The sequence below is a fragment of the Drosophila willistoni genome (assembly GCF_018902025.1).
Source record: "Drosophila willistoni isolate 14030-0811.24 chromosome XL unlocalized genomic scaffold, UCI_dwil_1.1 Seg141, whole genome shotgun sequence".
NCBI lineage: Eukaryota > Metazoa > Arthropoda > Insecta > Diptera > Drosophilidae > Drosophila > Drosophila willistoni.
Genome location: NW_025814052.1, coordinates 6,257,304 through 6,273,406, shown reverse-complemented (window position 1 = coordinate 6,273,406; position 16,103 = coordinate 6,257,304). Strand labels below are relative to the sequence as shown.

The 16,103-nt window shown below is 40.3% G+C and overlaps 1 protein-coding gene across 1 annotated transcript; it reads left to right on the top strand.

Annotated features, from left to right (window-relative positions):
• Nucleotides 1-1,314: 1,314 nt before the first annotated feature.
• LOC6649257 (dynein axonemal heavy chain 6) lies at nt 1,315-15,639 on the top strand. Its single transcript, XM_002071516.3, has 25 exons — nt 1,315-2,207; nt 2,264-2,408; nt 2,467-2,817; nt 2,896-2,991; nt 3,052-3,182; nt 3,259-3,833; nt 3,887-4,297; nt 4,359-4,749; nt 4,814-5,090; nt 5,153-5,767; nt 5,832-6,284; nt 6,458-7,876; nt 7,941-8,090; nt 8,164-9,403; nt 9,586-9,765; nt 9,824-10,090; nt 10,157-10,342; nt 10,401-10,750; nt 10,818-10,959; nt 11,037-12,040; nt 12,101-12,281; nt 12,613-13,370; nt 13,447-14,515; nt 14,588-15,061; nt 15,135-15,639. The coding sequence occupies exons 1-25, from the start codon at nt 1,346-1,348 to the stop codon at nt 15,489-15,491; spliced, it is 12,084 nt and encodes a 4,027-aa protein (XP_002071552.3). The 5' UTR covers nt 1,315-1,345; the 3' UTR covers nt 15,492-15,639.
• The last annotated feature ends 464 nt before the right edge of the window (nt 15,640-16,103 follow it).

The following is a 16,103-nucleotide window of genomic DNA, read 5'->3' as shown; positions in this document are numbered from 1 at the left end:
GTCTCTTAACTGATCATATATTAAAATAATTGTTAAGTGCGCCCTGAAATATGCAACGAAAAATTTCTTAGCGGTTACAAAAATACCAAAATTTTTGAATTATGCCACAGGCCGACATGATTTGTTGTGACTTCAATTTGAGAAGTGTCCCTAATTAATTCGGGTACGCTGATTCTGAATATGAACTCAGTTTTTGCCCATCACCTCCAGACTTTGTAAAATCAGGGGATCTGGTGTTGAGAAAAAGGCACCCAAAAGTATACTGTAGAAAGTTAAAGAATGTGTACTTTACCTTTTTAACAGATTTTAGAATATCCTGTTTAAGAAAAATAGCTTTTGTTTGCAAACATTACTAATAAACAATTTGTTAGATGCGGAAAAACTCAAAAATTCTTTAAAATTAAAAAACAAAAAATTCTTTAATTTCTTATAGCATACTTTTGGGTTTAAATTGTACTCATTTTATAATCATATCCAAAATAAATTATTATGCATTATATCTTTGCTAGATCCCTTATGGATAATTTGATATTTTGTTTTTAAATTATACTTAATATATTAATAAGTTAAATGTTTTTAGTATAAGTATCTGAAATGGTAGAGTTATACAGACTTTTGTGCTATGTTGACAATGCCCCAATGAAAAATAGATTGAGAGCTATATAAAAGTCACATTTTTCTCAGGCGCTAACTTGGAAAATATCTTCAAATATTCTTCACATTCTTAAATAAATATTTCTTTATGATTTTTGTAATTGTTTTACCAAGGTAAGTTTGAAGATGGAACTTTAAGAAGGTAATAAAGTTCTGGATTTTAAAAAATCAGGAGGAAATTAATTCAGTTAGAATAGTTAAGTTAAGTTATTTGCAATTAGAACTTAAAAAAGTATTTGTTGCCTTAATTAAGAGATCTCCCTGAAAATTGTATGCCAATAGGTTAAAGATATTTGTTTTTGTTTTGTGTTCATTGATTGCTGTTTGCCGATTTTCAAAATAGTTTATCGTCTTTGAAGTTCCAACCAGGACAGCAGCCCCGTTCGAAATACGATTCTGAGAATATTTTTTTAATTTAAGTTTTTTTTTTTGTATAAAATATATCTAAAATAGAAAACAATCGCATTAAAGTATCTTGAGTTGAGAATTTTATGGGTGGGTAAGCATTTTTGTTTTTGTTGCCATGACAAAAGACCGGTTCACCTACGATTACCTTAGAGAAATTGTTATTATTAATGGATTTTTTGTTTGTTTTGTTTTCAATCAAGCAAAAAGTTAGCTGCCTTAGCTTAGTTTATCAATATTAAGTTTTACCCATATATATACACATATATGTGAGTATATAATCAAGATGCCACACATTAGCGAGGACGAGACGCTACTTCGAAGTAGAAAATTGACACCTGAGCACGACCAAGAGAATGAGAATGACCAAGATCATGAGGACTATGTGCATAAGACTGGGACAATTGATGATGGCACTGGTGATGGATCGAATACAAATCGCGATAGTAATTCTACAACGAAACCAAAATCCTTAAAGACACGTAAACCGCGTCTATTTTTCAAGCAATTAATGAACAAGGACGGTGCTAATAGTAAATACGTGCAACCAGCAAAAATAACAACCGGAGCCTCACTGATACCTGATCTCAATTTGATAATCAATCGGATGAGAGAAATGCCAGATGATTCATTTGTCTATATGAACTATATGCTGCCCCATGATAGTGAATACTTTACGCCATATTCGTTACGGGAGGTGGAATATGAGAACTTGAATATCCATGAACCGTTCTATACGGTAACCCGTCACGGGGTCACCTATTGGCATTGTTCGGAGAATTTCTTTACACCGCTAAATCAATGGCAACAGGAATTCGAGCAATTTTTAAGTATCATACAGATCCGTGCCTTTTCCATATTTCGTCTCTGGAAGGGTTTCAAGGTGTGGGAGAAGACAGTGAAATGGCGTAAATTGAATGCAGCACGAGATTATTTACAAAATAATCTATTTATTGCGATACCCCAATTGGCTAAAGCCATATTACGTATGCGTTCCGATATTGTGCAAATGGAACGTTTGAATTTTGTTAATATAAGCAATATCGAGAATTGGCATCCATTTTATTTCCTTGAAATGCATATGCGTATCTATGAGCAATTGCATCGTGTGTTTCATGATTTTCGGGAATATGTTGGCAAGATTTTATGTGAGTAACAATCGAATCGACTACACTCTAACCCCACTTAACCCATTATATCCTAGATCGTGCTTGTACGGATGCTATACGGGCTCGTGGTTTCTTTCCGGAAGATGAAATCAATTATTATCCATCTTTAAAGAAAATGCGTGAATCTCATAGCTTTATGGATCGAGCACGTAAACGGGCCTTTTGCAAAACTCTTACCAAGTACTGCCATTTCAAATTAGTTACCTCTATATATACTTTAACCGTTTTCATTTGATAGCTTTCTCTCTTATTGTGATATGATGGTCTATCAGATGTTATATCGTGTGACTATCAAAGGTTTTGCCGACTTGGCGTTTGCCTTTGAGGAGCATGATGAATGTGGACCATCGGATCTTGAAATCACACGGCATAATCGTGTGGATAGGGCCATTGAGCGTACACGTCCGCCTGAAAAGCCACAGAGTCCATTCTTTTTGGCCATGTTACGTCTATTGCCCGATCGTATTGATGTGGAGCCATCTGAAGATGTTATACGTCTTATATTTCAACGTATAACTAGCTTAATATTGGAAACAGTATTGGACATACATCCCTTGACCACAGATCCGACATTTACCCAATATACGCAGTAAGTGCCAAAATACTTAAGGTTCATTTTTGTGAAAACTTTAGTTTAGTATTTATGAGAGCCCTTGTGAGCCCATAGGCCATCGATAATGGGACGCCAGGAGGAAGTTCTGTATGATGGAGCACCGGATTTGCATTATCTATTACGTACGGATAATCGTTTTCAATACAATCGGTGGGTGAGATTAACTAACAACATTTCTATTCATTCCCTACTGTTTTGTCGATTTTATAGGAAAAATATGTTTATATTGCTGCGTAAGGCCTATGAAAAGGCTCGTCTCTATACGGCACGATTTCAGAATATACGTGAAAACTATGAGATTGATACGGGAACGGATCCTGCTGTCTTGAGCGCTGAACGCGGTAAATGCATTTATATTCTAAAAAAAAAACAAAGCAAATTTATTAATTTTTTGAAGAATTTTCCAACCATTTATAGATCTGCAAGCCCTGCGAGACTATTGCGATCGGTATTGCAATAATGTACGGGCTCTTGATGGCATCTTGGAGTATATATATTTGGGTCTATTGAAATTAACTCAGACCAATTTCAAAGAGACTGTTACGCCGGTTTGTCAGCGATTGCAGAATGTTTTGGCCACATATTTGCCCAAATTGGTGGAGGAGGAGACAACACGTCTTTATGAGGAGGCTCAGAACTTTTTCGGACGCATCTGCTATGAGCCGCACGAGACATTGGAATTGGTGGCTCATATACGTTTCCTGGATAATTGCGATGAGGAAGTGAATGAGATATTCAAGGGCATTGATTATGTCCATGATTTGTTGTTAATTATTAAAGATTTCAATATACCCATCGATGATGAGCGTAAAGAGGATTATATGGACACTGAGGATTATTTGAATCGTACGAAGGAAACTCTTAAAGAGATCCAAGAGAAGCGACAAGATTTCATTAATCAATTGGATGAGGCCATGCAGGATGATATATTGACACTGAAAGAGGATATACATGAAGTGGCCATTGAGGCATTAGAGCCATGGTTACTTAATGTAAGTTTTCTCTGCCCAAAAGTATGCAATTCATAATGTATTCTTTTATTTAGTCTAAATCCGAACGAAATGGAGTAACAAATAAATTAGAATCCCTATTAAATCGCCTCAATGCCTGTCGCACACGAGCCGAAGAATTTTTGGGCTATCAAAAGGAGTTCCGCATCGATTTGACCATGTACGAGGAAATGGATCAAGGCTTCTACGATATACGTATGCGACAGAATCTCTACACAACTCTCGTGGATTGGGAACAGGGCCTGAGTGAATGGCATGCGGCTGAATTCAATAATTTGGTTGTGGCCGATATGATAGAGCTTAATGCCAAAACTATTAAGAATTGTCTACAATTTCAAAAATATTTACCCGAAAATAATATTGTGCCCGTATTACAAAAATCGGCCGAGGACTTTAGAGAGAAACTTCCCGTAATTGGTTATCTGCGTAATCCTAATCTAAGAGCGGTATGTTGAACAAAACAAATAAGATACAGGTATATAACTGATGATTTTGTGACTCTTTCAGCGTCATTGGACTGAAATCGAGGATTTGCTGAATCGAAAATTCTTTCAAGAGAAGGATATCACAATTGCCTCATACGATGAGGTTCATGCCTTCGACGATGAACGGAATGCTGAGGCTCTAATGCAAATCTCCTCACAAGCCACTGGTGAAATGCAATTAGAGAGTATGCTCAAGAATATTGAGGGCATATGGAAAGAAACAGAATTGGCCATTGTATCGCATCATGATCAGAAGGATGTCTTCATATTGGCGGGAACCGAAGAATTGCAAACGGTATTAGATGATTCCAATGTGAATATAAATACAATAGCTGCCTCAAAATTTGTGGGACCCATCAAATCCAAGGTTGATGAATGGATTGTGGCCATGGATCAGTTTGGCAAGACATTTGGTAGGTATAGTTCCTTAGGCCTGTTCCTTAGATTGACTCACTATAGACTCTATTCCTTTTTCAGAGGCTTGGATGGATTGCCAAGGTGCCTGGATCTATTTGGAGGCAATTTTCGCCTCGGCTGATATACAACGTCAATTGCCAAATGAGGCGAAAATGTTTTTTCAAGTCGACAAAAGTTTCAAAGAGATTGTTAGGCATGCCAAAAAGGTGGCTCTGGCTTTGCCCACCATGTCCAATGTGGAAATTTATGACACTCTGGTGGAGAATAATCGTCTACTTGATTTAATAACACGCGGCTTAGAAGCCTATTTGGAGGTGAAACGTGTTGTCTTTCCCAGGTAAGTGCTAGACACTTCAAATTCGATTTCTATTTTGAATTCTTTTCTTCACCTGTTGGCAGATTTTATTTCTTGTCAAATGATGAACTTTTGGAGATTTTGGCTCAAACGCGTATACCTCAAGCGGTTCAACCGCATTTACGTAAATGCTTTGATGCCATCTATCGTCTGGAATTTGGCCAAAAGGAGGGTGGTGATGGTAAAATAATTGCAACCAATGATATTATAGCCTATCTATCGCCAGAGGGTGAGAAATTGCAATTCGGGAAGGGGCTAAAGGCACGCGGAGCTGTCGAGGAATGGCTTAGTAAAGTCGAGGAGGCAATGTTTGTGTCCGTAAAGCGTTATATGCGCTTCGGCTATCAATGCTATCCGGCTAAAGAGCGTGAGGATTGGTTTCAAGATCATCCAAATCAAGTGGTTCTAACCGTATCCCAAGTGCAATGGGCTGCCGATATCCATCGCATCTTCGAGGCCAAAGATACAAATCCAGCGAATATTATGGAGAAAATGTCCAAATTTGAGACGAAATGTCTAAAAGATTTGGGTGCTCTGGCCGCTCTAACACGTAAAAATATATCCGGTTTATTGCGTAAAGTATTGTGCGCCCTAATCACAATAGATGTCCATGCCAAAGATTCGGTACGAATGCTTATCGAAAAGGAAGTCTGCAAGCCGTAAGTAGACTCAGAGATTCCCATGATTGGTTCGAGATTTTATCCTTGCCTGTGTTTTTTTTAGGAACGACTTCAATTGGCTGAAAATGCTGCGTTTCTATTGGGCCAATGAAACGGAAACAGTTTATTCTCGCATGGCAGCCGCCAATATACCCTATTATTATGAGTACCTTGGTGCTGGCGGTGTCTTGGTCTTAACCCCATTGACAGATCGTTGTTATCTCTGTCTAATGGGTGCCTTTCAAATGGATTTGGGTGGTGCTCCAGCTGGTCCCGCGGGCACTGGTAAAACGGAAACCACCAAAGATTTGGCCAAAGCATTGGCCAAACAATGTGTCGTCTTCAATTGTTCGGATGGCCTCGACTATAAGATGATGGGACGCTTCTTTTCGGGTTTGGCTCAGTGTGGTGCCTGGTGTTGTTTCGATGAATTCAATCGTATCGATATCGAAGTGTTGTCTGTCATTGCCCAACAATTGATAACCATAAGGACAGCTAAAGCAGCGAGGGCTAAGCGGTAAGTAAAGTCAATAATGGATCGTGGATTTGTTGATAGATAGGGGGAAGGGTGTAAAATAGTAAGAGACTAGTGCCGATTTCTTAAACGATCATGGGTCCCATATCTATTTTAATAAGTTTAGATCAATGTGTAGTAAATTTCTTAATCCGTTCTGTCTTATGTCCTTACAGTTTCATGTTCGAGGGCCGTGAGATTAAAATAAATCGTTCATGCTGTGTCTTCATTACCATGAATCCTGGTTATGCAGGACGTACCGAACTGCCTGATAATCTGAAGGCACTTTTCCGTCCCATTTCGATGATGGTGCCGGATTATGCTCTCATTTCGGAGGTTATCTTGTATTCGGAGGGCTTCGAGGATCCCAAGATATTGGCCCGCAAAATGGTCCAAATGTATCAGTTGTGCAGTCAGCAATTGAGTCAACAGAATCATTATGATTTCGGTATGCGTGCCGTGAAATCGGTTTTAGTTATGGCCGGGGCATTGAAACGAGCCTCGCCCGATCAGCGAGAGGATATCACCCTGATTGCGGCCCTGCGGGACTCGAATATACCGAAATTTTTGGCCGACGATGCCATACTGTTCCGTGGCATATTAAGCGATCTGTTCCCCGGGGTGGAATTGCCCGATTCCCAGCATCCCGATTTGGAGGGAAGTCTGCGGCTTGGCTTGAGGCAGAAGAATTTACAACCCGTACCGACGACCATACGGAAATGTTTGCAATTGTATGAAACGATGTGTGTGCGGTGGGGCGTTATGCTGGTGGGTCCCACCGGAGGTGGCAAATCGGTGGTGCTGCATGCCCTTGAATTTGCCTTGGCGCATCTCTTTGAGAATGAGGTGGCCGATCCGAATTTCCGTCCTGTCGTCATCCAGACAATGAATCCCAAAGCTGTCACCATGAACGAACTCTACGGCTATGTGGATCCAAAGACTTTGGAATGGCAAGATGGTTTGCTGGGCATTGCCGTACGCACGGCGGTCAATGTCGAGGAGGAAATCCATCAATGGATCATGTGTGATGGCCCAGTGGATGCTGTGTGGATTGAGAATCTTAATACAGTCCTCGATGATAATAAAATGTTATGTTTAGCAAATTCAGAGCGTATCAAACTCACCGCCTGGATACATATGCTATTCGAGGTACAGGATCTGCTGCAAGCCTCGCCAGCCACTGTCTCCCGTTGCGGTATGGTCTATGTGGATCCAGCCGATCTCGGTTGGATACCCCTGATCGATACGTGGCGTGAAACTGATATGGGCAAAAGGTTACCCGCATCGTTGGCCGAGTTTTTATATCAATTGTTTGTCACCTATTTCGATAGAGCCCTGAAAATTGAACGTAAACGTGCCGCCTACACTATCCATCAAGTTCTGGGTTCCAAAGTGCGTTTATGCTGTGAATTAACCTCATCTCAATTGAATGAGTTAAACTGGTCCATGATGGCGGAGGATGTGGCTAAGCCGTTGATAACTAAAATCTTTGCCTGGAGTGTTCTCTGGGCCATTGCCTCGAATCTAAAGGATCCAGAGAAAATCTCATTCGAAGAGCAATGGAGTCGTGCCATGGCTTTGCATCCCAATATGGAGTAAGTTGGCGGTTTTTTCTTTTTTGATTTCAAAAGAGTAAATTGTGATTCGAATCGCTTTTAGATTACCAAATCATAGCATGTGGAATTATCGTGTGGACTTGCAGGCCAAAGATTGGGGCAAATGGATTGATATAATGGCGAAATTTACATTCAATCCGGAGATATCCTATTATGATATGCAGGTGCCAACAGTGGATACCACAAAATATGGGTAAGCTGCAGAGAGGGAGGGTGGGGGAGGTGCCTTTCCTAAAAAATTTGTTAATGCTCCTTCCCCTCCTTAGCTACGTGGCTGATTTGCTCTTCAAGCGTGATTATCCGGTCATGGTTACCGGTGAGACGGGAGTGGGTAAAACAGTTTTAGCCGTTAGCTGCATGAAACGCCTCTCGGAGGGCAAAGTCATACCCGTTGTCCTGAATTTCTCCGCCCAGACGAGCAGTGTTCGCACCCAGGAGATGATCGAGGGACCTCTCGAGAAGCGCAAACGCACACAACTGGGTGCTCCCATGGGCAAGACTGTCATCATATTTATTGATGATGTTAATATGCCCAAATTGGACACATATGGCAGTCAACCGGCCATAGAACTTTTGCGACAATTTCTCGACTTTAAAGGCTTCTACGATCGGGAGAAGCTCTTCTGGAAGGATATACTGGATGTGGTATTGGGTTGTGCTTGTGCACCGCCCGGTGGTGGTCGTAATCCTCTAACACCACGATTCATCCGTCATTTTGCTTTATTCTCGCTGCCCAAACCCAATGAGGAGACGTTGACGCAAATTTTCAATGGCATTCTATTTGGTTTCCTGGAGACCTTCTCATCGGCCATACGATCGCTATCCGAGAAAATGGTCCATGCCTGTGTCGATGTCTATATGCGAGTGGCAAATGTTATGTTACCCACGCCGGATCGTTCACATTATATATTCAATTTGCGTGATCTATCCAAGTGTATACAGGGCATATTGCAGGCAAATAATCTCTATTATAATGCCGAGAGTCAGATATTACGTCTGTTCTATCATGAGACAACACGAGTTTTTCACGATCGTCTTATCAATGTGGACGATAAGAATACATTCAAGAAACTAATGCATGACGTTTGCATGGATCATTTTGGACGCGAAGTTGTTCAGGCCGATGAACCGGCCATACTTTTCGGTGACTTTATGATCTTTGGTAAACCCAAGAACGAACGTATCTACGAGGAGATCAAGGATCATGCCAAGTTGGAGAGTGTCCTCAATGATTATATTGTCGATTTCAATACCATGTCTGCGGGTAAACATATGAAGTTGATTTTATTTCAAGATGCCATGGAGCATACGGTACGATTGGCCCGCCTCTTGCGTAGTGATCGTGGCAATGGTCTATTGGTGGGTGTGGCCGGCATGGGTAAACAATCGCTAACCCGTTTGGCATCGCATGTCAATGAATACAATTGCTGGCAAATTGAGATGAGACGGAATTATGATTTGAATGCATTTCATGAGGACTTGCGTGTTCTTTATCGCATAGCTGGCGTGAGTATAAATATAAGCAAATCAAGGAGAGGGAGAATCTTTGCTCCCTAAAGTATGCAATAAGCAGTCGAGGAAAGCGAATAAGTCTAGTCTTTTCTAGTCTATTGCATACTTTAAGGGGCAAAGTTTCCCCCTATTTACCTTCATGTTTTTAAATCACATCAAAATTGTGTATTACACAGATTGAAAATCGTCCAGTAACATTTTTGCTTATCGATAGCCAAATTGTTGAAGAGGAATTCCTTGAGGATATAAATAATATTTTGAATTCCGGTGAGGTTCCCAATCTCTTTGAGGGCGATGAGTATGAAAAAATTATTCTAGATGCTCGTGATGCATGTAATGAATCGAAAAAGGATCAGGTTAGTTGGCATTATCATTATCATCATGCGGGTTCTTCCAAATCCTTCTTCCTTCTAGGGCTGCGTTCGGGAGGAGATCTACAAATTCTTTATCAATCGTGTGCGCAATAATTTACATGTGGTCATGTCCATGAGTCCGGTGGGTGATGCCTTTCGACGACGTTGCCGCATGTTTCCATCTCTTGTGAATTGTACGACCATCGATTGGTTTACCAGCTGGCCGACTGAGGCTCTCTATTCGGTGGCTTTGGGTCTGTTAACCAAAATAGCACCCAATATGGATGATCGTGTATCATTGGCCAGCACAACAGTCTTTATGCATAAGGTAAATCAGCCAACTTATAGATTTGTTGCCCAATCTAAGGCTTGGATTAAAATCTCTCTCATGTAGACCGTCGAGGAGGCTTCAGTGCGGTTCTATAAGGAAATGAAACGACATTACTATACCACACCCAGCAGTTATTTGGAGCTATTGAAACTCTATCAGAATCTCTTAAAGGTGAAGAATCAAGAGATCATAGCCAAACGCAAACGTATTGCCAATGGCCTGAATAAACTACTGGAAACCAATGAAGTGGTAAGTTGATTTGGATATCTTTAAAATTGGATCCTCCATCATTGATCGATGGTTGCAGATAGCAGTTATGCAAAAGGAACTAGAAGTTATGGTCCCACAACTGGATGAGAAATCCGCTCTAATGAAATCTCTTCTCGAGAATCTAACCAAGGAGACCAAACAGGCCGATGCTGTTAAACAAGGTGTCATGGAGGATGAGGCCAATGCCAAGGAGAAGGCAGCTGTGGCCCAGGCCATATCGGAGGATGCTAGCAAGGATTTGGAAATTGCTATGCCAGCTCTACGTGAAGCTGAAGACGCCCTCAAGGGTCTAACCAAGGCCGATATTAATGAATTGAAATCGTTTACCACACCACCAGCATTGGTGCAATTTTGCATGGAGGCTGTTTGCATTCTCCTGGGTGCCAAGTAAGTGGCTAAGGCAGGGGAGAAGATTTCCCGGAGATTAATGTTCACTTATTATTTTCATTCTTAGACCCACTTGGGCCTCGGCCAAGGCAATTATGGCGGATATTAATTTCATAAAGCGTCTCTTTGAATACGACAAGGAGCACATGAAGGATGATGTGATTAAAAAGATCAAAAAATATATCGATCACAAGGACTTTGTGCCAGCTGTAAGTGAATCCCTTACAGCATTCCACTCAGTCACTTCATTTGCTGTCTCTCTCTCTCTCTCTCTCTCTCCGTGTAGAAATTTGAAAAAGTCTCAAAGGTGGCCAAATCGGTAAGCATGTGGGTCATTGCCATGGATAAATTCTCCAAGGTCTATAAAGTGGTTGAGCCAAAAATTAAACGCAAAGAAGCCGCTGAAGCAGAGCTTAAGGATGTCATGACCATATTGAGGCAAAAGCAAAAGGAATTGGCTGCTGTTGAGGCCAAAATTCAGGGATTACGCGATAGCCTGGAAGAGAAACAACGTGAATTCCAAGTGATTCAGGATAATGTGGATCTCACCTATGGACGTATCAATCGTGCTGGTCGTCTAACAGCCGCTCTGGCCGATGAGCAAATCCGTTGGCGTGAGACAGTCAAATCCCTGACTGCCGATCTGGCCTGTGTGCCGGGTGATGTCCTGGTGGCGGCCGCTTGTGTTGCCTATTTGGGTGCCTTCTCCAATGAGTATCGTCGTGATATGAGCAGCCTGTGGGTAACCAAATGCCGTGACCATAAAATTCCATCCAGTCAAGAGTTCAACCTATTGAAAGTTCTCGGTGATGCGTATGAGATGCGTCAATGGAATGTTGATGGCTTACCCAAGGATAATATATCCGTTGAGAATGGCATCTATGCAACGAGAGCATTGAGATGGGCCCTAATGATTGATCCACAGGAGCAGGCAAATCGCTGGATACGCAACATGGAGAAGGATAATAATTTGCAAGTCATCAAAATGACCGATGCCTCTATGATGCGTGTCCTAGAGAATAGTGTACGACAGGGTTATCCCGTATTGCTGGAGGAATTGGATGAGACCATAGATCCAGCATTACGACCCATACTCCAGCGTGAGACATATAAATTTGAGGGACGTATATATCTAAAACTGGGCGATCAGGTTATCGATTATGATGATAATTTCAAGCTATATATGACCACCAAATTGCCCAATCCTCATTATTTGCCCGAAGTGTGCATTAATGTGACTCTCGTCAATTTCCTAGTTACCAAAAGTGGTCTTGAGGATCAACTACTGGCGTAAGTTGTGACATTTACTTTAATTTTTCAACAAATTTTGAACATTTTTTCCATTTTTAGAGACATTGTGGCCATTGAATTGCCTGCCATGGAGGTGCAACGAAATGATCTTGTGGTCAAAATCAATTCCGACAAGCAACAATTGTTATCCCTTGAGGATAAAGTGTTGAAGCTACTTTTCAATTCCGAGGGAAATATCCTTGACGATGAGGAGCTTGTAGAAACTCTTAACGATGCCAAAGTGAGTAATAATTTCACTAGTTGAGTAAAATTGATCAGATTATGTCTGTCCGTCTGTTTCTATGCGGAAAATTCTCTCAAATTAAAAACTATTTGAGTGAAACTTTGTTTCTAAGCTTCTTATTTATTTACACAAAACATTTGTCTAAATCGTTGCGATCGAGCAACTATAACATTACAAATTTTCCAAAATTTAAAGGACATGTGTGTGAGAAAGTGAGATAACACAAAAAAAAAAGAGACACTGCCAAAAGCCATGGGAGTGAGAGAGGAATAGTTTCCACTTTTTTCAAAGTACTGAATATTTTTTGATTTTTAATCTCAATTTCTAGGAAACATCTCTAATTATAGCTGCCCGTCTTATCGATACAGAGGAAACGGAGAAAATTATAACTGCTTCACGTGAACGTTATCGTATCTTGGCCTCACGTGGTGCTATTCTATATTTTGTCGTTGCTGGTTTAGCCGAAATCGATCCCATGTATCAATATAGTTTGAAATATTTCACTCAAGTTTTCTGCAATGTCCTGCGCCTTGATCATCCGCCAATGGGTACAGAACAACGTATTGTTGCCCTCATGACCGATGAACTGAAAGCCATCTATGATAATATATGTCGCGGCCTATTCGAGAATCATAAGATCATATTTAGTTTCCTGCTAGCCCTCTCGGTGGAACGTCAAGAGGGACGCGTTTCGGATGAAGAGTTCAATTTCCTGACCCGTGGCGCTGTCGGTAATATACGGGTGAAAGCTCAGCCAACGACGACGAAACTAAGTCAAATGGAATGGGATGCTTGCATTTATTTGGAGGATAATTTCCCAGATACATTTGCCGGTTTGACTGATGATATAGCCAATCCATTCTATATCCAACTGCAAGACAATAAAGAGATATACGATTTTGCTCAGAAAAAATCAACGGAACCCAGTGATAAATGGAATAAACGTTTACGTGTTTTTCACAAACTAATGTTTGTGGCCACATTCCGGAAACCACGTTTTCTCCTCAATGTGGTCAGTTATCTGCATGCCACCGTGGGTAAATATTTCACTGAAGTCTCTGCAGCGGGTACACAATTGAGCACGGTGTGAGTATCAAATGAGAGAGGGTAAAGGAGAAGGAGGAGGAGAGAGGATTAATTGTCGTGTTTTTCTCTTCTCTAGCTTTCAGGACACTTCATGTGTAACACCTTTGATCTTTGTGCTATCTACTGGATCAGATCCCATGTCGGGATTTCTTAAATTCACCATTGAAATGCAATATACAGAGAAATATTATTCCATTTCATTGGGCCAGGGTCAAGGCCCAGTGGCTGAAAATCTAATTGATAAAAGTCTACGTATGGGTCATTGGGTTTTCTTGCAAAATTGCCATTTGGCCACCTCATGGATGCGTACACTGGAGACAATAGTGCGTAATCTAACATTGGGCATAACGAAAGCTCATCCCGATTTTCGTTTATTCCTCTCATCGATGCCAATCAAAGAGTTTCCAATAAGTGTCTTGCAAAATTCTGTGAAAATAACCAATGAACCACCAAAGGGCATCAAGGCAAATGTGATTGGTGCTTTGGCCGATTTGAAAAAGGATTTCTTTGAGCAACATGTCCAGAATGCCAATTGGCGTGCCATTGTCTTTGGTCTCTGTATGTTTCATGCTGTCCTCCTGGAGCGACGAAAATTCGGTCCGCTCGGATGGAATATCATGTACGAGTTCAATGAGAGTGATCGGGAATGTGGTCTCAAAACTTTGGATTTCTTTATCAATCGTTCTGTCCTGGAGGATATACCATGGGAGGCAATTCTCTATATTAATGGTGAAATCACCTGGGGTGGCCGTGTCACAGACTATTGGGATTTGCGTTGTCTGCGTACGATTCTGAGAATATTCTCATCGGATCGTATAACACAACCGCAATATAAATATTGCCGTGGCGATAGCGATTATCGTGATCCACGCAAAGCCACACTGAAAGAGTATTCAGATTTTGTACAAGGTTTCCCTGTGCTCGAAGATCCAGAGATATTTGGCATGAATCAGAATGCAAACATTGTATTCCAGACCAAAGAGACAGATTTCTTTGTGTCCACTTTGCTCTTGGGACAGCCACGCTCATCCGCGGATGAGGGTCAGGCGGCTGAGAATGATATTTGTATGCAAATGATTGGTAGAATACAAAAATCATTGGCCACTAAAATCAAACGTGAACCCTTACATGATACATTATCTGTGGTAAGTAGACAATTAATTTGCCCTTCCCCTCCTTTTATCTATAAGTTTGTTTCCGTTTTGGTCCTTTTACAGTTGGATAACAAGGGTCAAGTGCCATCATTGACCACTGTCTTGGTACAGGAAATCGATAGATTTAATATAGCTTTAAATATCATACATGAGAGCCTTAGCAATTTGGATAAAGCCATACGTGGTCTGGTTGTTATGTCCGAAGAATTGGAAAATATATTTAAAGCACTTTTGGCCAATTTGGTGCCAAATGCATGGGCTAAACGTAGTTTTCTATCGATAAAACCCTTACCCAATTATATTGTGGATTTTCAGCGACGCATTGATTTCATTCAACATTGGGCCGAGAATGGGGCACCGCGTTCATACTGGATAAGTGGTTTCTTCTTTCCACAATCCTTCCTCACTGGCATCCTACAGACATATGCCCGGCGACGCACCTTGCCAATTGATTCCTTGAAAATTGATTTCGAAGTCGTCGAAAAGGAGCTGATACAACAGAATTTCTTTGAGCTTCACAATGCTGATAGTGGCAATGTAAGTTTGGTTTCCATTTTCTAATCACTTAATAATTTTTTTATTCCTTTTTTTTTGGGGGGGTGGGTAACAGGATGCCAAACTCTATGGCAATTTGCCTGAATGTACTGATGCCATTATCCATGTCCATGGTATATTTATTGAGGCCGCTCGCTGGGATTTGGAACGTGGTGGCCTTTGTGATGCGAAATTCGGTGAACTTTATACACGTTTGCCTGTGGTCAAATTTATGCCATGTTTGGAAGTCTCATCATTGGTACGCTACGAGGCTCCGCTCTATAAGACTCAACAGCGTTCGGGTGTCCTGTCAACGACAGGACATTCGACCAATTTTGTTCTATCCGTGCTTTTGCGTAGCAATAATGAACCAGAATTTTGGATAATGCGTGGCACTGCCTTGGTATCGGGTGTCGTTGAAAATGTATCGTAAGCTAAATCAAATGAAACACTGTGTCTGTATTTAGCTGCCATATATATATATATATATATAGATCTTTATTTCATTTCTCTTGTAGAGAAAAACTCATATATCATGTATTGTAAAAATGATGATAAAGATAAATTGTGTATATAAAGGTAAAACTTTCTATTACAAATCTTATATATTCTATATTTGTATATATAACTAGAGTTGTGAAAGCAATTGTCCTCTTTTTGTAATTATTATTAATTGTTTCGTTTTTTGTGCCTACAAAATTTGTTCTTAAGTTTCGATTAGAATATTATGCATATTTATTTTAAACGTTGCACGTTTCAAGTCTGTTTTGTTTTTGTTATTTTTATTTATTCTTGCATATTGGGAACTAAATCAACAAAAAAAAAAGAGAAAAACTCCTACATATGTATATATACGAAAAATATATTTTTTCTTGTATTTTATTACATTTTGCTCACAGTCTAATTCGTATATAGTATTAACAAAAAGAATTTTCGATAAGATAACAATTAAAAAAAACGAAAAGGAGGCGAAACAAAAAAGAAAATAACAAATATTGCAATCAAGTGACACAAATGGAAATTCAAAATGATTTTCCATTTACAC

Bases quoted from the DNA above. Each gene is read 5' to 3' on its own strand.
- LOC6649257 (XM_002071516.3), top strand. From the start codon at position 1,346: ATGCCACACATTAGCGAGGACGAGACGCTACTTCGAAGTAGAAAATTG. The intron at 5,091-5,152 runs GTAAGTGCTAGA...ACCTGTTGGCAG, and splicing joins AAACGTGTTGTCTTTCCCAG to ATTTTATTTCTTGTCAAATG. The intron at 7,877-7,940 runs GTAAGTTGGCGG...AATCGCTTTTAG, and splicing joins GCTTTGCATCCCAATATGGA to ATTACCAAATCATAGCATGT.